The sequence below is a fragment of the Chanodichthys erythropterus genome, chromosome 6, assembly GCF_024489055.1.
Source record: "Chanodichthys erythropterus isolate Z2021 chromosome 6, ASM2448905v1, whole genome shotgun sequence".
Classification (NCBI taxonomy): Eukaryota; Metazoa; Chordata; class Actinopteri; order Cypriniformes; family Xenocyprididae; genus Chanodichthys; species Chanodichthys erythropterus.
This window is the reverse complement of record NC_090226.1, coordinates 28357531-28383155: the sequence shown is the minus strand read 5'-3', so window position 1 is coordinate 28383155 and position 25625 is coordinate 28357531. Positions and strand designations below refer to the sequence as shown.

Sequence of the window (25625 nt, the reverse complement as noted above, 5' to 3'; positions counted from 1 at the left end):
CCACAGAACAGCCTTAACCTGTTAGAAACACTTAAAGTTCTGTTTGATTCTATGTAAATGTAACAAATTATCTGGAGTTTTCAACCCCAGGTTTTTTTTTTTTTTTTGTTCAATTTCAATCATTTTGTTTTTTGACTTTTTTTTTTTTTTTTTCTAATTTTGATGTAGAAATGTATTTATAAATGTATTAAATGTTTAAATGTGTGGCAAAAAGAAAAAAAGCTGAAGGTATTTATATTGGTAGCACTTTCACAGTTATACTTTTACACATTTGGTCTTCCATGTGTGAAATTATGTTTGTGTTTTTTGTTTTTATTCATCTGCTGTGTTGTGACCATTACAGTGGTGTAAATAAAAAATACACACAAATGTGTTCTCAATTTCACTTGTACTACAAAAAAAAAAAAAAAAAAAAGTTTTTCCTTGCAAAAAGTATATAAAGTGTTTTACTAATTATTATGTATTGTTGTTGTTATTTCTGTGTGAAAAAAAAACAGAACTTTATAGGCTCATATTTTCTATTGCAATGTAAAACAAATAAAGGGGAAGGGGTTCTGTTTTGCATAAGTAAACAAAAAAAAAAACTGATAAATAATGAAATATGAGCAAAAAAAAAAAAAAAACCGAAATATATATTTGAATAAATCCCAATATAAATATTTATTTATTTATTTATTAATGTTTTAAGTTTCTCTCAACCGCCTCCCTATTGTGAAACAACCATTTTATTAAAAAATGTTTCTAAAACATTTGTCCCATTCGCATTATCACACACGCCTCTTATCATAATCCAACCCGATCTCAAGTATCTTATATCAACACATGAAACGAGTTCATTAAAGATTTCAGACTCAGCTAGCGAAGATCCTGGTGGGTTTGTTTGTTTTATCAATCAGGCGCTCCTCCAGTGGACTGACACTGGACTCCAATGCCCACAACTCTTCCCGTGATGATGACGCCGCCGCAGCAGCAGCGCACAACGCGTCTCACGCAACGCTCTGTGTTTTGAAGAAGAACGGAAGATGGCGACCTCAAACAATCCGCGAAAATTTAGCGAGAAAATCGCCCTGCACAACCAGAAACAGGCGGAGGAGACCGCGGCGTTTGAGGAGGTCATGAAAGACCTGAGCATCACGCGAGCTGCACGGGTACGTGTGTCAGAACGGATACGTGTGTCGCGGCTAAACGCGCGCATAGCACAGCTGCTATGTAGGATATAGCCTGTATATGATTTAAGAACACTTTTGTCGCCCGAGAGCGGTTACAAATCGGCGAAGGACGATAATGATGTCCCAGGGTTTGAGCGTAACGGGAGGCCGATCGGATGCATGAGCTCAGAGATGCTGAGGATGCAGCTGGAGAGATGCTGGCATGGCCGGACAGATGTCATGCACATCTGCACAGGGACCTGTTTTGGCCTTTAACGGATTGTGATTGCGTCTCGGTCTTTTATTTCTCGTTCTCGTTGTGTGTATCAGGCCACAGTACTTATGAAATAATTTAATGTCATATAGAGGAGACCGCGGCTATTGTCACATGGGCAAGTTGTCACAAAATATGTATATCAGTAGGTTTTGAGTTTAAAGTAATTACACGTGCGCATTCTGTAGCAGTACTTCTGTATTTTTGATGAAATCTATCCAACTAGGATTTCAATATTATCATGTTTTTGTAAAGGCTGGTAAAACAAAATGCAGTAAAACCACAATGGGATGCATAAAGGCAATGGGAACGATATATTCAGGGTTACTATCGTTAAATAAAAATAAAACCATTAAAAAAAACATTTGAAGAGTTCATTTGCAAAAACAGTTAACTCCATTTTTATTCATTCTCACAAAACATGTTTTTTTTTATTATTTTTTTTTTTATTATTGTGCATTCCAAGTAATATCAATCAAACTGCAGTTGGGTTGTTTTGATTAAATAATAATAACTCTAAATTAAAGTTCACTGAAAGTATGTTTTTTTTTCATATATACATATATATATTAAAAGTTTTAAAAGCAGTCGTTTTTTTTTCATTACTTGAAACAAAATAAACACTTATGCAAGTGAAATATTTAAAAAAAAAAATTGAGACCAATTTTATTTCAGCTTTTCTCATTTTTGTTTAGTTTAACTTGAAGTACTTAAACTAAAGCGAATAAATAAAAACTAGACATGTTAAAAAAAGCTAATAAAAATGACAAAACACATAACACAAACAACTAAAACTTTAAATTGAAAACAGAAAATATAAAAATTCAAAATATTAAAAACTTAAATAGTATATCACAAGATTTTAACATAGTAGTATTTTTCGTAAATGTCAGGTCAGGGAATGTTGTCACATGTTTTATATGTTGTTATTTTAAACAAATCATTCATTACAATTTGTCCAAAACAATTTTATTATTATTATTATTATTATTATTATTATTGTTCCATTGTGATTATTGTTGTTTCATTTAAATTACTGATTACCTAACTTATACATAAGTTGTTGAAGGTGCCTTTTTAATTTTATTTGATAGTATTTTATACATAAAAAGTCATTCTTCTCAAATCAGTCAATAAATATTAGATTTTCATTGTGACAACTTGCCCCGTTTGTTGCCAACATATGTTTGTTTTTTTTTTGTTTTTTTCTGTGAAATTTTTTTAAACTTTTTTTTAGTCATGACGTCAAGTTTGGCTTTTGATAATAAATATTCACTGGAGGATAACTTATGGCATTTAGCTCCACCTCTATTGAAATACAGCCTATTATTGTGCCCCTTGGTATTGAATTATGACATATATTAGCGTGCGTCACATAAGTTGATACCCATATTCGGTTACATTTTATTAACTATCACTGGTCTGCTTTTCTCATTCTTCTTTTGATAAAGTGATTTTACTCCATCGTATCTGGTTTACCTTTCATTCATGCGCTCATTTCGTCATTCACTGCTGCTTTTCACACACTGTTATTTTGCACAGCTGCAGTTACAGAAGACCCAGTATTTGCAACTAGGCCAGAATCGAGCTCAGTGCTATGGAGGGTCACTGCCCAATGTCAATCAGATTGGAAATAGCAACACTGACCTCCCTTTTCAGGTGAGACCTTAGAAACTTCATAAGTTTTTAAATTCTGTCGTACACACCATGCTGTCACTTTATGATTGAATTTACCTTCAGATGATCTAATCACACGTTCATAAACATCCTAACTGGATAAAACTCATAGTGCATTAGATTGGTCATTCCTCTTATGCAGTACCTTTTCAACTGTATAACTTTTAAAAAAGAAAAAAAGAAAAGAAAAGAAAAAAAAATGAATATGCTTGTGAAGTATTCTGGTCAAGCTTAGACACTTTGAGACATGAATGACATAATAACTAGTCATTAGTCATTACTCAATGAGATATTGAGCGTTAGTATCTTTTATGTTTACATTGTTTATTGTATATATTGTAGTGCTGTCAATCAATTAAAAAATAACTAATTAATTGCTCATTTTTGTGTAGTCGTGATTAATCACACCTTACGTTATTTTTTAGTATATTTTTATACTGTAATACTTTCACATTGAATTTCCAAAATAATGTAGAAACAAAATAAAGACAATATATTTTAAATATTTGTTGAATGGTGTCTTTTTAACTAAGCATTATGAATGAAGACCAGTCTCCCTGATACCAGTACTGAGACTGATGTCTCTATTAAATGGATTTTTTTTTCTCTTTAAAAAACAACTTTTAATTTAGGGTGAACTTAAAACAATCTTGACATAAACCCATTGTAATAAATGTCACATTTAGCTGTGCCATTAATAAATAAGGGCTCAATGCTAAAGTTTTTTCTACTTTTTCTACCTGTCCTGAAATGCACAAAAAAGTTGTTTTCATTGTTTTTTTTTTAACTTTTTGAACATTTTGACCCATTTTTAAAAAAAAAAAAAGAAAAAAAATTGATTTAAGAGTTTCAGGTAGATCTAATGTATATACAGATCTAATGTATATGAATATACAGTAATTGAATAATCAAACACTGCACAGTCTTCACTGCATAAATTATAAATTGAATATAGATTAATCCTTATTGAAATTACAAACGTTATTCAGTCAAGAACAGTGAATTATTTTCTCTTTGTCTTTTGTTCTTTGACATTAATGACAGACAGCAGCAGGTTTATAGACCCCTTTTCATTTTTTTGTGGTTGGAGCTTAAAGATGCATTATGTAAGATTTTTGCAGTAAAATATCCAAAAACCACTAGGCCAGTGTTATATATTTTGTTCACTTGAATACTTACAATATCCCAAATGTTTCCAACTATTTGTAAATCGTGAGAAAATTGCAATTTTAACCAAGGCTCAGGGACGTGTGAGGAGTCGCCTGTCAATGGCGTCATACACGCATTACCCTCGGTTTCCGGTTTGATTTTGTAGAAACCATGGAAACACAAAAGACTCTTTAATATATTACATGTTTTAATAGACAAGAGAACAACTGTTTGATTACGTTTATAGACAATAAACTAATCATTGTTATATAGCTCAACAAGTTTAGTCTTATTGTTTAAATCTAATTTTCTTGATTTTTTGCGAGTACCATGCTTTACCATGCCTCAGAGAAAAACACTATTTTGTGAAGTAGCTAACATAGCATAATCAGATGCAGCTTTATTTTTATTAACAGTAATACAGAATTTTTTCCATCATACAATACGTTTTAAAATTAATTGTATGCCATTTATCAACACAAGCCATCCAGCATTTAATATGATATTCTAAAATAGATCTATCTTACTGCAGTGTGTAACAGTGTCTCACAGCAGATGCCGAGCGAACGCACAGAGTAACGTGATGGCCGATTTCGAAACACATGCTTCATGAAGCTCCGAAGCTTCATGAATCATTTGTTTCGAATCAGTGATTCGGAGCGTGTATCAAACTGCCAAAGTCACGTGATTTTAGTAAACGAGGCTTCATTACGTCATCACTGTTTCGAAACATTTCAAAACAGAGGGCGATGATAAAGTTAACTCATGAATCATGCAGATTCACTGAGAAGCATTGAACAAGTGTCTATGGGTTTTACCTGATCTCTAAATCAGTTTTATAAATTTGTAGATGTTTTAATGAGACATTAGAATAATTAAAATGAATAATGGTAGTTATTAATCTCTTATTGGCCTGTTTCGCTTGAGCCATGGAACAGAGAAACAAGCCTTGAAAATTGATTAAAAAAAACAGATATACAGTCACTCTATATGTAGCCTAATCTTATTAGAGAATTAGTTAATTGCATTTAATAGATTTTACTTTCAATAAAACATTTGCAATAGATTTGTAAAAGGTGTTTTTACTGCATGTTTAGTTTGAGTTTTGTTGCATTTACACTGTTCTGACCACTAGGGGTCACCGTGGAGTCAAGTGTCAGTTTGTTTCGAAGCCTCGAATCATCACGGCACATTTGATTCAACTGCTTCAGTGTTTCACGAAGCCTCGCTCTGCCCATCACTAGAGTAACGTTATAACATCATTTTCAACACCCTCAAATGTATCTAATATGATAAACAGAGCTGCGTTACCTCATACTCATGACCGGAAAAGCGGAAGCGGCGCCGGCGACTGTGACATAATAAAAGTCCCGCTGCTCGTGAGGCGTGTGTTGCGCAATCGCTCCAGCGGCCTCGTTCAGCTCCCACAACACTCGCTCCTGCTCTGCTTCATACTACAGTATCGTTAATAATCGCATCTTTGAACATGATTTCTTCCTGAGTCCTATCCCAATTTTTCCACCGGCTGTGAGGTGAAGACAACATGTCCCAAGATTCCGCACTCAAATTTGCCATCATCAAGATACGCCTTTGTTTTGAATAGGCCTCTAGTGGACATTAATCTTACAATGCACCTTTAAGTGGAGGCAGAATGATTCCCTGACCATTTCACTAACACTAGCTAGCAAGTTTTGTTAGCTTGTTTTTTTTTTTTTTTACAATGATTGGAGAAATCCGATTTTATCTAAATATGTAAGGTCACTCACTGTCTGGGACTGCAATGAACTGCATTTTTTTATTTATTTTTGTTTTTTTCCTGGGGTGCACTTTTAATGTTAGTATGATTTTTACTTAAAAAAGGTGTCATAATTTAGAAATAAAAAGCATTTTTCCTAACCTGATTTTAACCCTCTGATTTGAACGCTCTGTTTTAAGGGGCGTGTCTGCTGTGAGACTTCAATGTAAACGCCCACTGCTGTGATTGGCTAACATATTTGCATATGAAAATAGTAGTACATGTGGAGCTCTTTCAAAAACTTTTAGCATGTTTTTACTATTACTGTTCTCAAGGTTTACTAATCATGAAAAGTGTTGTTTACAGTATAGCATTATATTTAGATCATAGCATGAAAGATTGCAGTGATGAGCAAGTAGCATCACTGTAACTCAATGTCTGCACACTAACGAATGCTTAGATTTTTGATTCTAATGGTGCGTTCAAACCGGACGCGAATGAAGCGGTAAGCGCGAGTGATTTACATGTTAAGTCAATGCAAAGACGCGAATTGTCATCCTGCGGCGCGCACGTTGAAACATCTGAACTTTGGCGAATTTCCGCGCCGCGTTAACCAATCAGGAGCTTGCTCTAGTAGTGACGTGACGTAGCGAGCTGAGGCAGAAATTCAAAACAACAATGGAGGACAAAATCATCATCGATGTACATCTTCATACATTTATGGGGGGCGGGGCCAAGATGGCGCCTGTATAAGTCGTGTTGTTAGTTGCTCTTAAACTTATTTTGTGCAATTCTTGATCTAACTTGTCCTCATGTGAGTAGACAGTGTTTAATATTAATCTGACAAAATTAAGAACCCTTATTTTTCTTGAGGATGATGGATGTTTCCTATACGCACTTTCTTGGAAATTAGCCTGCTAGTTGGTATTTGAGATGTGACACTTTCTATCGGTTATAACAGTTCGGTTCGGTCTCGTCATAAAATTTATTTCCCTAATCGCAACAAATGGAAGATGCTTTAGCAGTGAAACGTGTGCATGATTACGTAACGGCACCTGTGCAGGAGGATAAAGCTGCTCTTTCAACTTTATTACCTGATACTCCCACCAAGAGTCCACAATCGAAGATGCGACGCCACACTACAGAACCATCAAATGCAGTTCTCTTGGAAGCAATTGAGAAACTAGGGAAAAAACAAGACGATTTTTTAGAGAAATTAACCGCAATTGAAAATTCTGTCTCGTGTAACTCAAACCGCATCACTGAACTTGGAACTAAAATGGACGCGATCTCTGATAAGGCCGATCTTGCCGTTACTAACTCCAGTGCGATGAAGGACCAAGTTACGTCACTAAAGACTGAAAACAAGCAACTCTGGGAAAAGCTGGATGAATTGGAGGCATACAAAAGACGGTGGAAGCTACGGATTGCTGGTATCCCTGAAGTGGAAGGTGAAAATGTAAAGATGGCTGTGATGGAAATATTGCGTTTAGTTTCACCATGTCTAGCAGATGTTCTCCAGTCTTCCATCGACGTGGCCCACAGGTTTGGGAAGAAAGGACTTACTCAGCCTCGTCGCATTATTGTGCAGTTCGCCTCTCGCACGCACCGTGACCTCGTCTGGGCCGGCGCAAAGCGCTCCGAAATTCTCAAACAAAAGAATATCAGGATAACGGAGGACTTAACACGAAGGGAAGCAAGGGAAGCTCGAAATAAACTGTGGCCACTCGTGAACCAAGCTAGACTGGAAGGTAAACGTGCAGGGTTTCAGGGTTCAGCTGCCATCATCGACGGGAAGAAAATTACAGTGGACAACATATAATGACTCTTTACAGTGACTTTAATATTCTGTAGTGAGGTTTTTCATCCTCATGGGAATTGTTTCTTGTTAGGGTTCCAACCTAGACTAGAGAAATGTTAAGCTGGTTCTTACTACAGTGAGGAGGTCTGGTTAAGTGTTGCACTTACTTTTTTCTACTTCAATCCGTTAAGAAGTTTTAGTTTTATTTACTAAACAATAGATTTTGGTTACAAGTTCTTGTTTGTTCTTTTATGTCATTTAAGTTGAATTGTTTTTCACTCAATGTTAGGGGAATCCGAGACTTAACCAAACGTAAAGCTTTATTTCTTTTTTGTAAATCAAAATGCAGAGATGTCTATTTTTTACAAGAAACGCATTCATGTGTGAAAGATGAAAGTTTCTGGTCCAATCAATGGGGGAGTAAAATTATCTACTGTCATGGTTCCAATAATTCTGCTGGGGTTATGATTTTATTTAATCAGCACTTTAATTACACTGTACTTGAATCACATTGCTCGAATGAAGGCAGATGGTTAATTATTGTTATCCAGTTTGGGGAAAGCATTGTTATTTTGGTTAATGTCTATGGCTTTAACAGATCCAGTCTTAATAATTGTCTCTTTACAGATTTAACATCCAAATTAATAACTTTAAAAATAAAATACCCATCTACATCGCTAATTATGGGCGGGGACTTTAATGAGGCTCCTGACTTATGTTATGATAGATTTCCTCCAAAATATAGCACTACCACTGTTAACAAAATAATTAGTTGGTAGATATTCATAGATTATTACATAATGACTTTTCCTCTTCATTTACTTGGTTCAAATCTGATTTGACACAAAAATCACGTATTGATTTTTGGCTAATATCTGATAGTCTGATTTCTTCTGTTAAATCATGTTCTATTTCCAGTGCACCTTTAACTGATCACTCGGGTATTGAGTTAGAAATTTCTGACCTTAACTGTAACTCATTTAGGAAACCAGGGTATTGGAAATTAAATACCACTTTATTACACAATTCTAATTATTGTTTGGGTATTAAAGGCATAATTGATTCTTTTAAAAAAAATACTAACATTTCTCATACCTTAAATTGGGAATTGTTTAAATATGAGTGTCGAAAGTTTTCTATAAAATTTAGTAAAGATCTTCTAAAATTAAAAGGATTACAATTTGAATCTATATTAAAAGAAATTAACCATATTACTTGTCTTGCCAATCCAAATGATTCAGAGAAGGGACGTTTATACCTATTAAGAGAAAAACTAGACACCTTCTATATGGAAAAGGCTAAAGGGGCCTTCATTAGATCTAGGGCCAAATGGCTAGAAGCCGGAGAAAAAAACTCTTCATACTTTTTCAATTTGGAAAAAAAACGAGCCGAACTTAAAAAAAAATTCCTCTTTATATATTGATGACACTATTATATCAGATGACAAAATAATCTCAAAATTTGTTTCAGACTTTTACCAAAATCTATATACATCATCATTTAACCCTGATTTAAGCGATATATTTTTTAATAAGATACAACCTTTCACCCCTTGTATAAGTATAGAAACTTTTGTGAGGAGGAAATGTCATTGAAAGAATTGGATGATATCATTAAAAAAACACCTTTTAACAAAAGCCCAGGACCCGATGGTTTACCTTTTGAGTTTTACAGAGTTTTTTGGGAAGATATTAGAGAGTTTATTTTGAATGTGTTCAATGAGTGTGCAGTAAATGGGGAACTTACAGAATCTATGAAACAGGGAGTAATTACACTAATTCCAAAACCTAATAAAGACATTTTGCACTTGGACAACTGGTGCCCAATCACACTCCTTAACTCGGATTACAAATTATTAGCATCTCTATTTGCCAACAGATTAAAACTTTGTTTGGAGGAAATCATATCTGTCACACAGTCTGGATTTATGAAGGGAATAAGTATTTCAAATAACATTAGATTGGTGTTAGACATTTTAGATTACTCAGATTTAGTAAACAAGGAAGCTCTTATTTTGTTTTTAGATTTTTGTAAGGCTTTCGATACCGTTGAGCACAATTTCATGTATCAGGCCCTTAGTCACTTTGGTTTTGGCCCAACCTTTACAAATATGATGCACACATTCTATAATAATATTTCAAGTAGTGTTTCTTTATCTGGTGGTATGTCTTCTCGTTTTGTTATCCGAAGAGGCATTAGACAGGGATGCCCTATTTCCCCGTTTTTATTTTTATTAGCAGCTGAAACATTAAATCTTTACACTCTGCATTGCTCCCAAGTTAGAGGTATTGAGATAGGAGATTTCACTTTAACTATAAGTCAACTTGCTGATGACACTTGTTTATTTTTGAAAAACAAAGATCAGGTCCCTGTGATTCTGGAGGCACTCAAATTATTCTCTGATGCCTCAGGTCTCTCTGTGAATCAATCTAAGAGTGAGATTATGGCTGTACACCAACTAGAAGACTCATGTATATCTGGAATACAGGTTAAACAGGTAGTTAGATACTTGGGTATTGTAATTAGTAAATCAGCCTCAGAGAGAATCACAGAGAATTTTTCACAGAGATTACAAAAAACAAGAAATATTTTTAACTGTTGGCTCCAAAGAAATTTATCTATTCAAGGTCGTGTATTGATCTCCAAGGCTGAAGGGATCTCAAGACTTGTGTATCCTGCATTGTCTCTTTATGTAGATTCCAAAATGTGTGCCGCAGTTGATAACATTTTATTTCAGTTTATCTGGAGAGGCAAGACAGAGTATATTAAAAGGAAAACTAATCAGAAGTTTATCAGAAGGAGGACTAAATGTTTTAGATTTTGACACTATCAATAATATATTTAAAATTAACTGGATCAAGCACTGTCTTTGTGATAACAACTTTCCATGGTTCTTTATTCCCAATTTAATTTTCAAAGAATGTGGTGGTCTTAATTTTCTACTTACCTGTGATTTTAAATGTACTAAACTCCCAATTAAGTTGTCCAATTTTCACAAACAAGTTTTGAATGCCTGGAAATTAGTCTACAAACATATTTTCTCTCCCCATTCCTGTGTAATTTGGAACAACCAATATATATTATTCAAAAACAAAACAATTTTTTGGAATGATTGGTTTAACAAAGGCTTAATTTTTGTTACAGATTTAATAAATCAGTCAGGTGACTTATATAATTATAATGACTTAGTTAATTATCTTGGGATAAATATATCTTTTAAAGAATATTTAAAACTCATTCATTGTATCTCACCAAAACTACTCTATCTTATAAAAAACGAAAAGATGTATAATCCTGTAATTGGTTCTCTTCCTGCTCTAACTGTTGAGGGCCTTTCCATTAGGGATAAAAAATTCAATAATATGTATATTAGAAAAATATTAATCAAAGAAAAAAGTGTTTCACCTAAGGCAATAGTGAGGTGGAAACAGGATTATCACTCCCTTGTTTTTCAGAATTTGTGGTCAGATATAAATAAATTTGTAATTCCTAACAAAGTCAAAGAAACTCACTTTAAAATAATAAATAGATATTATCCATGTAACAATTTTATTAGTAAATTTAAAGAAGGGTTTTCGCCACTATGCAGTTTTTGTGAAGAAGAAACCGAAACAATTGTACACTTATTTTTCAACTGTAATTATACAAAACTATTTTGGTCCCAAGTTTCTATTTTCCTTTTTGACTTATTTTACAAGTTTGTCACTATAACTGATGTAATGGTCTTGTTTATGGATTGTGATACTGGTTTATTGGAAATGGATAATATAGTTAAACTTCTTATTCTATTAGGAAAATATCATATACATAAAGCAAAATGTATATCGACTGTACCAAATAGTAGACTATTTTCCACTGATTTGAAGATTTTTTATGACTCTCTAACATCAATACAGAACAATCGAAAAGCTGTTAAGACATCTAAACTGTTGAAAAGGATACTTAATGTAATAGAAACATGATTGATTTGTGATATAAGATACAGAATTTTGATTTGTTTTATATACTCAAATGTCTTTGTATTCCCCTACTGTTGTTTCAATAAAAAAAAAAAAAAAAAAAAAATCTTCATACATTTATAGAAACAGAAATAAAAAGGATCGTGTTTGGAAGAAAGTGAGTGAGGAGGTCGGACAATCTGATAAGTTGTAAAAAACTTTATTCTTTATTCAATTTGAGCTATATATATATATATATATATATATATATATATATATATATATATATATATATATATACACATATGATCACAAGCCAACTAAAGACGACCAATTGAGCTTATTCGCTGTAATTTACAATTATTTCCCTACTGACAAGTTGTGTTTATTCAGAGGAAGTGTGCAGAAAGCAGTGGGAGAGTCTGGGACACATAAAGGAGCGGGAGAGCCCCTCTCATGACGCAAATTTGCGTCTGTTGTGAAGGGATTTTCACGTGCGAATGAAGCGAGTAAACTCAAAATGTTCAAGTGTCCAACTTATTTATTCGCGCAAGTCGCGTCTGGTGTGAACGCAGCATAAAAGGAGTTTTCGCGAGAGTCACACTCACACTGTTTTATTGACAGCTCCAGAGATTGTAAAGGCAGCGTTCTTTGATCGCTTTCTATATAAAATCACAGTTTAAATAACGTTATTTTCATCCTACTAAGAGAAACAATGAGAAGTTGACCATTTAGCCACTGGTTTGATTTACTTACAATAAATCAATACATGAATCATTACATATCAGAAATCACTGGTGAATTTGGTTAGACATGTAGCTACGCATAATCTATACATATCAATCTTTAACAAGGCAATAGTGACAGAGTAAAAACATTTTTACTCACAAAAGTGTGTTGCGCCATTCCTGTTGGATCCAATATAGAAGGCACAGCATAGTTTTTTTGTTTTTTTTTAAATTTCAGACTCTCTGCAAATCCAATGCAGCTACTGTGTTTTTCCACAACCTGACACTGCACAACATTTTGCGTTCTTCAAAGGCATGTTTATCGCTTAGTTGCTCGATCCAGTGTTAGCGTCATGTCTGTTATTCACCTACTGCTTATCATGCTGGAATCAGTGGGTGGGGCTACAGTGGTAATGATGTAGAAGTAGGCATTGATCTTCTTCTGGAGAGGTGGTCTTTCATCTCTCAATGAGGTAATAAAGAGGCACATTCCAAAACGATATATAATATAATTTGGGCTTGGTTTCAATAAAAGCTGTTTTTGACTAAAAGGACATTTTTAGTTCTGAAACTTACAGGATATTCTTGTAGTATGATGACCTGTTATATACCAAAAGCTCAAGGAAAATTTGATTTCTCAGTGCATGACCCCTTGATTGGAACCAGATTGGTTGACCCGTACATGCAAGTCATTAAGGCTTTTCTTTTAATTAAAGGGATGTGACTGATACCAAAACAGGATTGAAAGTGATATGGAGGACACAGAAAAATACCAAATGCAAAATAGCAATACTATCAAATCAAAGGAAATTTTTTGTAACCATGTAGATTTGAGAAAGAAAAGCTATCTGTAGTGTTTCTTAATAATTCGGCAGTTTATCATGTTTAATGTTTATAAGCACCTGGGGACATTAACTGTTATATTATGATAAAATACATTTTTTTTTTTTTTTGTATTTTTGTGAAATGTTTTGTTTGAAAAGTGTATTTATGTTATACTTCTTGCCACTTCCTTTGATATTCTGATATATAGTCCAAAGACATTTGGAAATTTTAGTGTGGATACATGTCCAAATAGACTTTTTAGGGACATTACTGTATAAATGATAGGGACATGAAAATGTGCTGTATTGTAGGAATAACCCAGATCACCCACACCAAAAGCAAAGTATTAACCAAAGATTCATATGATAATATTGGATGTCCTAAGGAGTGTCTATTTAATGAATTAGTTAAATGTAACAATGCCGACGAAAATATGCATTTGCACAAGTGTCATTTCAATTGTCATTTTATCATTGCTCTTCATTTACAGACATTAGCATAAGGACATACAAGATGGTTCTCATTTCTCTAAGCTTTCATACTGCTAGTCCATCTTCAGCGTGGAGCCTGTTTATTGCTTTTATTTGCCCAACACTGCAGCAAAAGTTCTGATACCTTTTCCTAAGAAAATGCGTTTGCCTTAGAAGATCCCTTAAGCAAATCAGATTCTTTTACAGACGACAGTTCTAGACACCAGTCGGACATCTCGACATCATGGCCTGGTGGACCGCGTGTATCGTGACAGGAATCGCATAGCTTCTCCGCATCGTAGACCTCTCTCTGTGGACAAACATGGACGTCAGATATCCTTTACTATAAACAGCTAGTTTTACCCGACTGAGGTGTATTTTTATGTCTGTGTACATGTGTGAGACATGTTGTCCTTAGCCCAGTTACATTGACAGCTGCCCCTACGGCTCGGTATATCTGTCACCACCTCCCGACACAAGTTGGAGGAGGTAAAGCAGTTTTCCTCATAAACTATGAAACAAAACATGTTTGAAGGTCATAAATCATATTTTTTCTTCTGTTCCCACCTCTACTACAGGACCAACTCTGACTCAGCTCTACACCAGAGCGCTGTGAATCCAGCTCCACAGGACACTTTTGTTGGTGGATCTCAAGAATTGCAGTCAAAAGGAGTGAAAACATGTAAGCATTTGGGAGGTTATTTTTATTATTATTTGTGAAGGTACACGTGAAGTGGAATTAGAATTCACTTTGATATTTTTGTTGTGCGTAAATGTAAAAATATTGAATTTCGAGAGTGTACTTTGCTCTGATTGATCAGATGGCCCAGTCTGTTATGACTGGCCTACTGCTTAAAGCCAAAGTCCCTTTAAGACAAGTCATTTCACTTGATGGCCATCTTTGAAACGTCTTTCGGGCATCCAAGTGTAGCTCCTATCTCTTTGAATGGGGAAACATCAAATTCTCTAAAGCTATTTGCCAAGCTTTCGATTAAATTTCATATTTGAAATCACCAATTAAATCTGACAACAACTGTCTCATAAATTTTGTTTCTAAACACTTGAATCATGACAAAAAAACTGTAATTTTCAGGCTGGATCAACCTAATGTGCATGCACAGTCCTAAATGTGTGTATTTTGTGCCTAATTTCGGAGGTGCGCATCTGACTGTTTCTATAAAAAACCGGAGCTTCTAATGGCTGCTGCAGTGATGCGATGACTTTACCAATCGATGATTGGCTCTTATTTAGAAGGCGGGACTTATTCCGCCATATTCCGCGTTGCACTTTCTCCCATTCAAAACATTACGAGTGACGCGTCTTGTGTTATTCTATAGTCTTTGTTACAGCACATGTCATTATCATTATCATTATCATATGTGAATTTCAGCTCTGGATCTTCTTCAGGACTTGTGTAAAAAAAAAAAAAAAAAGAAAAAAAAAAGGCGATACAAACAGTAATGATGGCGTCTGTTTTACCATATCAATTTGAGCCTGAGCCCGAACCCTTAAACGGTTAGTTCACCAAAAAAAATTTATTCTGTCATTAATTACTCACCCACATGTCGTTCCAAACCCGTAAGACTTCTGTTTATCTCCAGAACACAATTGATCTTTTGGTAACACTTTAGTATAGGGAACACATAAACTGTTAACTACGAATTTTCCCTCAATAAACTCCTAATGTATTGCTTATTAATAGATAGTAAGGTAGTTGTTAAGTTTAGGTATTGGGTAGGATTAAGAATGTAGAATAAGGTCATGCAGAATAAGGCATTAATATGTGCTTAATAAGTACTAATAAATAGCCAACATTCTATTAATATGCATGTTAATAAGCAACTATTTAAAAACCCTAAAATAAAGTGTTACCGATTTTTTTAATGAAATCTGAGTGCTTTCTGTCCCACCATGACAGCCTACTCGACTACCTCTTCCCAGAAAGTTAGCAAAGACATCATAAAAGTAATCCATGTAGTGGTTTAACCTCAATTTTATGAAGCGAGTGCTTTGTTTGCACAAAAAAAAAAAAATAAATAAAATAATTTACCACTTTATTTACAAAATATTTATCTCCAACACACATTCACAAGAGCACCATGATGCATGCACCATGTGTTGACGTGAGAGCAGATGCTGCTGATGCTTTTCTTAAAAATGGTATAAAAGTTAAACACACACACAAAATGAACATGAATATAAAGAAAACATTTGAGGCATGTGTTTTTTTTTAAATATATTTTTCATTTTTTTTATGTCACGTTAGCACAGAGACAAGGTAAGATCCAAACGTAGCTTTAATGGGGTAATCCAAAGTCGTAATCCAAAAACAGGCAATGGTCAAAATCCAGAGAAACAGTCCATACAAAACAAACAAAACAAACAGAAAAGCTGGTGACCGTAAATGAAACCTTGATAACAAAAGCAGAAACAAACTCAGTATAAATAGACAGACACTAATAACATAATACAAAACAGCTGGGTGCAATGAAGTGCTAATGAGTCCGGGAAGTGGGTTATGGGCAATGTAGTCCGAGTGGTGAACAATAGTCCGTGTTGGAGTGCCCTCTGGTGGCTAAATAGGGCACTCCAACTGGTGATCATGACACTTTATCGTGGACACTCTATTTGTCATTGACTGACATGTAAATGTAATATGTTGTTTTTCCTCATTTAAAATGAATAGTAGGAGTTCATCCTTCTCTCAATCTCGCTCTTTCTTCAGTGCTGTTGCTCACCCCTCCAGATACAGAGGACATTGAATCAGAGATGGAGAAAGATGAGCCCAAAGCATCTCTGCATACAGAGTCATGTGATGTTCCTGGGATTAAGTGAGTTTATCATGACATGTTTTTAATTATTTATTTGCATTTATTTTATTTTTACCTGTGTGCTGGATAAACATGTAATGTAACACTTGAATAATATTTGATTTAGCATCAGTAGAAAAGGAGGTGTGGCAGCAACTTTACATTCAAGATCCAAAATTAATATTCATCATGTGCCAAAATGGGGTACAAATTTTAAATTTAAATAAAAAATAAAAATGAAATAATAAAATAAAGTTTGCAGTGGCCATTCCAGACAGGATTTGGGCAGCTGAATTTTGAACCAGCTGTATTTAGCTTTATTTAGGGTAGCATTTGAGACCCCGACCAGCAAAGCATTACAATAATCAATGCGATAAAACACAAAGATATTGATAAACTTTTCAGCTACTGGAAGTGACACCATAAGATGCAATCTGGCAATATTTTTTTAAATGAAAAAATGATACAGTGTTCTGAACATGGGGAACAAATGTTAAATGTGCATCAAATATCACCCCTACATTTTTTTATTTTGTTTGAAATTCCAGTATAGAGCCATCCACACTTAAAATTAAAGACCCAGCCTTAAGTATCTGGTGGGGTGAACCAATGAGCATTACCTCCGTCTTGTCACTGTTCAGACACAAGAAATTTTCAGACATCTCGGAAATACACAGCCATGTTAACATCAGGTTTTGAATGTACATAAACCTGAGTGTCATCTGCATTGAGACCAAGTGATCTTAAAAGTTGAGACCAAGTGATCTTAAAAGTTGACCCAATGGATAAATGTCAATGCTAAAAAGTAAAGGGCCCAGAACTGATCCTTTGAGGAACACCAGATTTCACAGCACCGATGTCACATCTGCAACCACCCATAGCAATGAACTGCTTTCGATCATCTGAGAGATAAGACTCAAACCAGCTTAGTGCAGTCCTAGAAACACCAAAGACAGACTCTAAACGAGTAAGTAAAATTGAATGATCAACAGTGTTGAATGCGGCACTGAAATCAAGAAGAATCAAAATAGAAAGACAGCCAGAATCAGAAGCTATTAGCAAAGTCATTATTGACCTTAAATAAAGCTTTTTCAGTGCTGTGGAGTTTACGTAATCCCGATTGAAGGGGCTCAAAAAGATTGTTTGCAGTAAGATGAGAATTCAATTGATTGGCAACAATTCACTCTAAAAATTTGGCGAGAAACAGAAGATTGGATATGGGACGGAAATTATTTAGATTATCAAAAGTTAATGTTTTTTTGGTATGGGGGTCACAGCAGCATTTTTAAATGCTGCTGGCACTACACCAGTACACAGAGAATCATTTATGATGCTTAATACAGCAGGACATAAAGTAGCAAAGCATGACTGAAACAGCCCGGTTGGTACAGGATCAACAATGGAAGTGGCAGCTTTCATTTTTGAAACCTCATTGCAAAGAGAATTCAGGTCCATTCTGGAGAAGTTTGAGAGATGGGTACCAGAAAATTCTGAAACAGATAAAGGAGAAACAGACGAAGGAAGAGAAGAAATAATACATTTACGAGTGTGATCAATCTTAGAGCTAAAGAAATCAAGAAACTTATTATTACAAAGGTGAGTGAAGTGACATATCAGTAAGATTTCAGTACAATAAACATTCAGATTTTGGTTTTTCCACGAAAATGTTTGTTTGTTTATTTATCCATGTGTTTTTAGATAACTGGTATCAATCTCAGACATAATAATTTGGCAGATCTATGGAAACCCTACTTGGGGTTTTTCCACATTATTAAGCAAGTCACAGTTCTCATGCAATATGGGGAGGAAGAAAGATCTTTCTGAAGATGAAAAGCATGAAATGGTGCAATGTTGTGCAAAAGGCATGAAAACAACTAATATTGTGTGAAAACTGAATGGAGATTATCGAATTATCGTAAGATTTGTGAGTGATTTAGAGCACAGCAGAACTCGGTCAGATAAAGGCTTATTGATGAACGTTCCTGTCAAAAAAATTAATTGTATTAAAAGGGCAGCTATTAAAAAAAAGCCAGTGTTGAGCAGCAAACAGGTATTTGAAGCTGCTGGTGTCTCTGGAGTCTTGAGAACCTCTCCATGCAGGCTGGCAGTTGTGCGTCAAGATGCATTTCAGCCACTCCAAACCAAAGCTCACAAAGAGAAACATTTACAGTGGGTGCAGAAATAATTTTTTTTTATTGCTGTGGTGTTTTTTTGCAGCATTGGATAGTGCATAGTGCATAGTACATACAATACATGCATAGTGCATACAATAGTGCATTGCACTATGCACTATTCTCCTTTTTATACCATAGCTGAAAATAGCCAGTTATGAACTCCACATATCTTGCAAAAGTCATTTTAATACCCTCAGAGACCCTAAAGGGACCTTCCATCTCACTTCCCAATATTCCAGCCCAAATCATCACCCACTAGCGCCTTGCTGATGTCGCAGTCTTGTTGGAACGTGGTGGCCATTCACCAACCATCCAGAAATCTATCCATTTAGACCATCCATTGTAGTACGGCATTAGTCAGTGAATAAAACTATTTAAAAATGAGTCTTCATGTATTTCTAAACCCACTGTAAATGTTTCTCTCTGAGGTTTGGAGTGGCTGAAATGAAAAATCTTTACGCACAACTGCCAGCCAGCATGGAGAGCTTCTTGAGACACCAGCAGCTTCATGCCTTTTGCACAACATTGCACCATTTCATGCTTTTCATCTTCAGAAAGATCTTTCTTCTTCCCCATATTGCATGAGAACTGTGACTTGCTTAATAATGTGGAACAACCTCTAAGTAGGGTTTCCATAGATCTGGCAAATTATTTTGTCTGAGATTGATACCAGTTATCTAAAAAGACATGGATAAATAAACAAACAAACATTTTCTTAGAAAAACTAAAATCTGAATGTTTATTGTACTGAAATCTTACCGATATGTCACTTGCATAATAATTTGGAACGCAGTCTGTGTGTATATATATATATATAAATATATATATATATATATATATATATATATATATATATATATATATATATATATATATATATATATATATATATATATCAGAGATGGGACCAAGTCACACATGTGCAAGTCTCAAGTAAGTCTCAAGTCTTAACCTTCAAGTCTCAAGTAAGTCCCAAGTATTTTTTTCTTGGGCAAGTCAAGTCACAAGCTATGTCAAGTCAAGTCAAGTCAAGTCCTGTAGTAGGTCAAGTCAAGTCCAAGTCAAGTCACCTTATTATTGTAATTTTACTTGCAGAATCTGATCTTTATAAATTGAAAAGACGAGATATAAGTAACTGTCAGTAAATTAAAACAATTTGGATTTGCATTGTAAATACTCATGTTCAGTAAAATACATCATGGAATCAAACAAAATTGTAACTTTATAAAATTATTTATTTTTCACTTCTGCCAACAGTGTTTGAAATGTTTTAAATTTTCAACATTGAGTCCATAAAACAAATAACAGCTTAACATCCAACAGACTCCTCTCTGAACACCTCCCTCTCTCTCTCTCAAACACAGTTTACATACAACATTAAACTTTGTTACATTTCTCCTCTCTCTATCACAACAGCTTTACTGACATGAAAGGAGCTTTTGTTGTAGTATTGTTGTTCAGAAAATGTACATTATTTGGCACTGTATTTGGCATATCATGATTTCGATTTTAGTTCGTTGTTAAAATACAACTTAGAGACCATTTAAGCTTTGTAGGCCTATGTTTTAAATTTTCGGTTTATGATGAAACGGTGGTGGCGGCACAGGGTCATTGGGAAACACTGAATGAATGTTTAGCTGACAAATGTGCTAAAGTTGTAATATCAGCTGCAGAGGCGCACCGACACTAAGTGACTTGGGTAAAGTTAGTTTTATATTCGCACATTCGGTACAAATTCCCTTAAAGTCCCCCTGTAGTCAATTATTTTTTCCCTTAAAAAAGTCTTTGATCACCAAAATGACATATTTTGACTCTCCGAGGATCAGAGCTGGAGAATTGCAGAAATTAGCTGAGTCTTGGGGTCAGAAAGTCTAAAAAAAATTATCAAACGGCAGGGTTTCAAGAAAAATCCTACAGCACAGGGCTTAACATTAACACTCGCCAAATGCGGGTAGATTTCAGCTGTGGCGGGTAAGACAGCCACTCCCACTAGCCACTTTGGCGGGTTGAATATAATTTCAGCCTACAGCCTAATCAAAGGTAGCTAAGCTCATCGTGGCACAAAATTACAATCCGATCACAATTTGTTATCAATTAACTTGCAGTTAGTGAAGGCGAGATAGGCGGAATCACGCTGAATGAAACACAACAGAAGCGCTCTCTCCTGTGCGCTCTCTCTCTGTCACGCACGCGAGAATTGTGCCCAAATAGTCAAATACATGCTCACACAGATGTCAAAATGTCTGTGGAAGGCCTAAATGGCCAAATACATGTTGTTTGCGTTTGAAATATGCGTTTAATACGCGTGTAATACATGTATTTAACGTGTTGTTCATATGATGTAAACAGATATGTGTCAGTATATTACGTATTTAGCAGCCCAATTAAATACCTGTCTAATGTCAATCAAACATCAAAAGATCTTAAATAAATGTTAAATAAACCTACTGTATTTGTAATTTGCTAATTTGCTTCTTTATATAATTTACCTCATTATATAGAGGCATTGCAATATTTAATTGCATATCCCACAGCATAATCTCTCATTTTTTCAGCATATTTCCATCTCCTGATCAAGAAATGAATAGCTCATTGATGCCAGCTGCTCACAGCACAGGCGGCTCCTTACCTGATCTGACAAACATCCAGTTCCCTCCTCCTCTTCCCACCCCGCTTGATCCAGATGACCAGATAACTTTTCCTACGTCCAGCTCCAGTAGTACCAGCAACCTGACCACCAACCTGACACACTTGGGCATCAGTGCTGCTAGTCACATTCCTCCCTCCTCTCCTGCCCAGCACACTGCCTCCGCCCCCTCACCCAGTATCAGCCCACAGCAGCCCACCCCAACGCTACCACCTGCAGTCTCACCTCAGATATCCATTGCACAGGTAAGCCAATGAGTTTTAAATTTGTAACGTGTAATTAAAGAGTTATTTTTATTTCTAACACTCTGTGGGGTGTCATGAAAATCTGATTATAATCTTTTGTATATATATATATATATATATATATAGTTTTTGAAAATAAAAAAACGATAACACACGGTATACTCATGTAAAGCAATATTTACTATATAACAAATATCGACTGCGTGATTGTTTACATCATAGAGAAGTGTAAACTTTATTGTCACACAGCTCTATACATATAAAAGTGTATATATGTTATATCCACCTTTATCTGCATACATGCCGTGCACTCATGTAAAATGACTATAGCAAACTTTAACTGCAAATATTTATTTGTTGCAAAATGTAACTATATTATTGCCCTGTTCTTCAATAATTAAACTTTTGGTAACACTTTATTGTACAATGTACAGTGCTTAGCGTAAATGAGTATGACTCCTTTGAAAAGTAACATTTTAATCAATATCTCAATGAACACAAAAACAATTTCCAAAATGTTGACAAGACTAAGTTTTACATTGCATCTGTTTAACTTATAACATGAAAGTAAGGTTAATAATATAAATTTAGCAAAGCTAAATTTTAGACTACAAATGTCTAATTTAACAAGAATTCAACCACAGGTGAGACTAATTATTCATTACACAGGTGTCCAGCAGACAGCTGACTATAAAAGGGTGTTAAAATCCCTTCCAATTTCATGCTGTCAGCAATGGCACCACATGGAAGAGAAATGTCACAAGACCTGAGAAAGAAAATAATTTCTTTACACCAGAAAGGTGAAGGCTATAAGAAGATCAGCAAAGCTTTACTTATCAGTCAGAATACTGTAGCAAAAGTGGTACAAAAATTTTAAAAAGATGGAACTGCAACCATCTCACAGAGACATCCAGGTTGTCCACGGAAGTTAATACCTCGTCAGGAGCGTCTTCTGATGAGAAGGGTTGAAGAAAATCGGCATGCAAGTTCACTGCAGTTATCTAAAGAAGTAGAAAGCCAAACTGGGGTGACTATTTCCCGTGACACAATATGGCGTACGCTGTAGAGGAATGGCATGCATGGGTGCCGTCCACGAAAGAAGCCTCTCCTAAAGCCCAGGCACAAAAAAGCCCGCCTAGAGTTTGCCAGGGCCCCTGCTGACAAAGATGAAGACTACTGGGACTCTGAACTCTGAAGTGAAGAGACAAGATAAAAGTTTTTGGCATTGATGGCTTCAAAACTGTATGGCGTCGCAAAGGTGAGGAATACAAAGTGCCAATAGTGAAACATGGTGGTGGCAGTGTCCTTATGTGGAGCTGCATGAGTGCTGCTGGTGTCGGGGAGCTGCATTTCATTGATGGCATCATGAATTCACAGATGTACTGCTCTATACTGAAAGAGAAGATGCTACCATCACTCCGTACCCTTGGTCGTCGTGCACTTTTCCAACATGACAATGATCCTAAACACACATCTAAGGCCACTGTTGGATTTCTGAACAGGGTGAAAGTGATTCAGTGGCTCCTGATCTGAACCCAATCAAACACCTATGGGGAATTCTGAAGAGACAAATTGAGCATCACTCTCCATCCAGCATCCAGTCTCTAAAAGAGGTCATTCTTGAAGAATGGAAAAAGATAGATATTGCAAAATGTCACCAACTTGTTCATTCCATGCCTACAAGAGGTGCTGTCATTAAAAATCATGGAGGCCATACAAAGTACTAGATGTAGTAGTTTTTGTTGTGGGGTGTACTCATTTTTGCATCACCCTAATTTGAGTAAAACTGAAAAATGTGTAAAGTTATGTTATTAACCTTACTTTCATGTTTTAAGTAAAAACAGATGTTATATTAAACTTGGTCTTGTCAACATTTTGGAAATTGTTTTTGTGTTCATTGAGATATTGTTTAAAATGTTACTTTTCAAAGGGGTTGCACTCATTTACGTTAAGCACTGTACTTGTTAAACATATTACATGAAGTTCCTGTAGTAATAACTATGAATTATGCATAATTACATGCGACTAACCCTAAACCAATCCCTAATCCTAACCCTAACCCATGTAGTAAGTACATGTAGTTAATTGTTATTACTCAGTACTGAAATATATAAATACACTGTAACACAGGCACCTTAAAATAAAGTGTAACCCAACGTTTTCCACATACACACATTACAGTAATGTAGGGCATTATATACTATAGCATATCTCAACTGCTTGGTTGCTTCTATAATCACGAAATGTAAGCTATGTTATCGTCCAGCTCTAATCTGCTAAATGCTACTGTAAGGTACAAAGATATTAAGCTATTATAATCATTATCGTCATGATTTTCTGTAAAGATGCTTTGGAGCATTCAGGGGTTAAATTGGGCCAGGGCAATCCGGGGCTGAGCCAAAATGTGAGAATGATCTGGTAACACTTTACAATAAGGTTCATTAGTTAGTAACATGAACAAACCATAAGCAATACATTTGTTACTGTATTTACTAATCTTTGTTAATGTTAATTAATGAAAATACAGTTGTTCATTGTTTGTTCATGTTAGTTCACAGTGCATTAACTGATGTTAACAAGATTTATTAGTAAATGTTGAAATTAACAAAGATTAATAAATGTTGTAAAAGTGCAGTTCATTATTAGTTCATGGTAACTAATTTAGTTAACTAATGTTAACTAATGAACCTTATTGTAAAGTGTTACAGATGATTTTATTACATTTAGTATAAGTGACGACTGATGTGGCAGTAAAAAAAGTTGCGCGTTGAGGCTTGCACAGCCTCTCAATGAAACAAATGAGTGCAGCATACATAAAGAAACTGTAATGTGGTACAAATTTAAAATTCTAATTTAATTTATTGATCAAATTGAAGAATTTAAAATAAAAGGTGAAGCCAGTGTTGCCAAGTTTGTTTGTTGCCGCAAGTATAAATGTTTTCCGCGGGTTGATTTCCACCCCCGTACATATGATTTTAGCCCTCCAACACCTCCAAAACACCCCCAGACATACAAATTTAGTGGAGAATTCGGCCAGAAAATCACATTGGGAGAAAATCACAATGGGCTACTTCTGTTGCACAAACCTGGCAACCCTTGATGAAGCTTACATTTAATAAGATTTACAATTAAACATTTAACAAATGCTCTCAGGGTAAATATCACAAATATGGAAGATTTAAATATATCAAAGCTGAATAACACAGTTGAGAATATCTCTTCAGAATAAATTATATTTACATCACAAATAAATCCTATTTTTTTTTACCCAGACAAGCACATGACAAGGCTTAATGTCAACCCTGTATTTTGTATTTATATTCTCTCCTTTAATGGTAACATCATTCCTATTTTTCTGACACAAAGGAGTGGGCACAGACCTACAGAAAGATTTTATTGTCATCAGATGTAGCTTTGCACACTGCACAAGTTTTTAAAAACTTATTTGTCACACTGTGGGATCATTGACAATGAGCTAGTAATAAATGTATAGATTTTTGCAATCTCTTTTGAAGACCATGTTTTTTGCTAAATTTCCTCATTCATAACACTAACATCTGCTCTGGGTGTGTGTGTGTTCAGTACTCACTGTTGTGTGTGCACACTTGGATAGGTGAAATGCAGAGCACAAATTCTAAGTATTGGACACTATATTTGGCTACACATCACATCACTTTCACTTTCATCTGATTTGTTGATGGTATGTTGTTATCACAGCCGATCACGATGGACAGTCTTTCACTGGAGCAGCAGTTGTCTCAGTACTCACTGCTGAGTTTACTGAATGACCTGCAGAAACAGCCACATACCCTCCCTCAGAACATTCGTCTCATACGGCTCCCACCTCTCACTGTAAGCTCCACCCCCAGCACCGTCCAGACCTCTCTTGCCAGCCAATCACAGACAGACACAAGTGGAACTGCCAATTCAGTAAGTTTTTCTTTTAGTGCATGCATTTTGCATTAGGTTGATATTTCACTTATGTAAAATTCAACACATATCAC

At 35.1% G+C, this 25625-nt stretch overlaps 1 protein-coding gene across 1 annotated transcript in view; it reads left to right on the top strand.

Annotated features, from left to right (window-relative positions):
* Positions 1 to 901: 901 nt before the first annotated feature.
* crtc1b (CREB regulated transcription coactivator 1b) overlaps positions 902 to 25625 on the top strand; it is a 43391-nt gene continuing 18667 nt past the window's right edge. Inside the window, exons 1-8 of the mRNA XM_067388548.1 lie at positions 902 to 1148; positions 2965 to 3081; positions 13953 to 14080; positions 14175 to 14234; positions 14324 to 14427; positions 16471 to 16576; positions 21285 to 21621; positions 25339 to 25551. Coding sequence (XP_067244649.1) covers positions 1023 to 1148; positions 2965 to 3081; positions 13953 to 14080; positions 14175 to 14234; positions 14324 to 14427; positions 16471 to 16576; positions 21285 to 21621; positions 25339 to 25551 — 1191 coding nt within the window. The 5' untranslated portion in view covers positions 902 to 1022. The remainder of the gene's footprint in view (positions 1149 to 2964; positions 3082 to 13952; positions 14081 to 14174; positions 14235 to 14323; positions 14428 to 16470; positions 16577 to 21284; positions 21622 to 25338; positions 25552 to 25625) is intronic.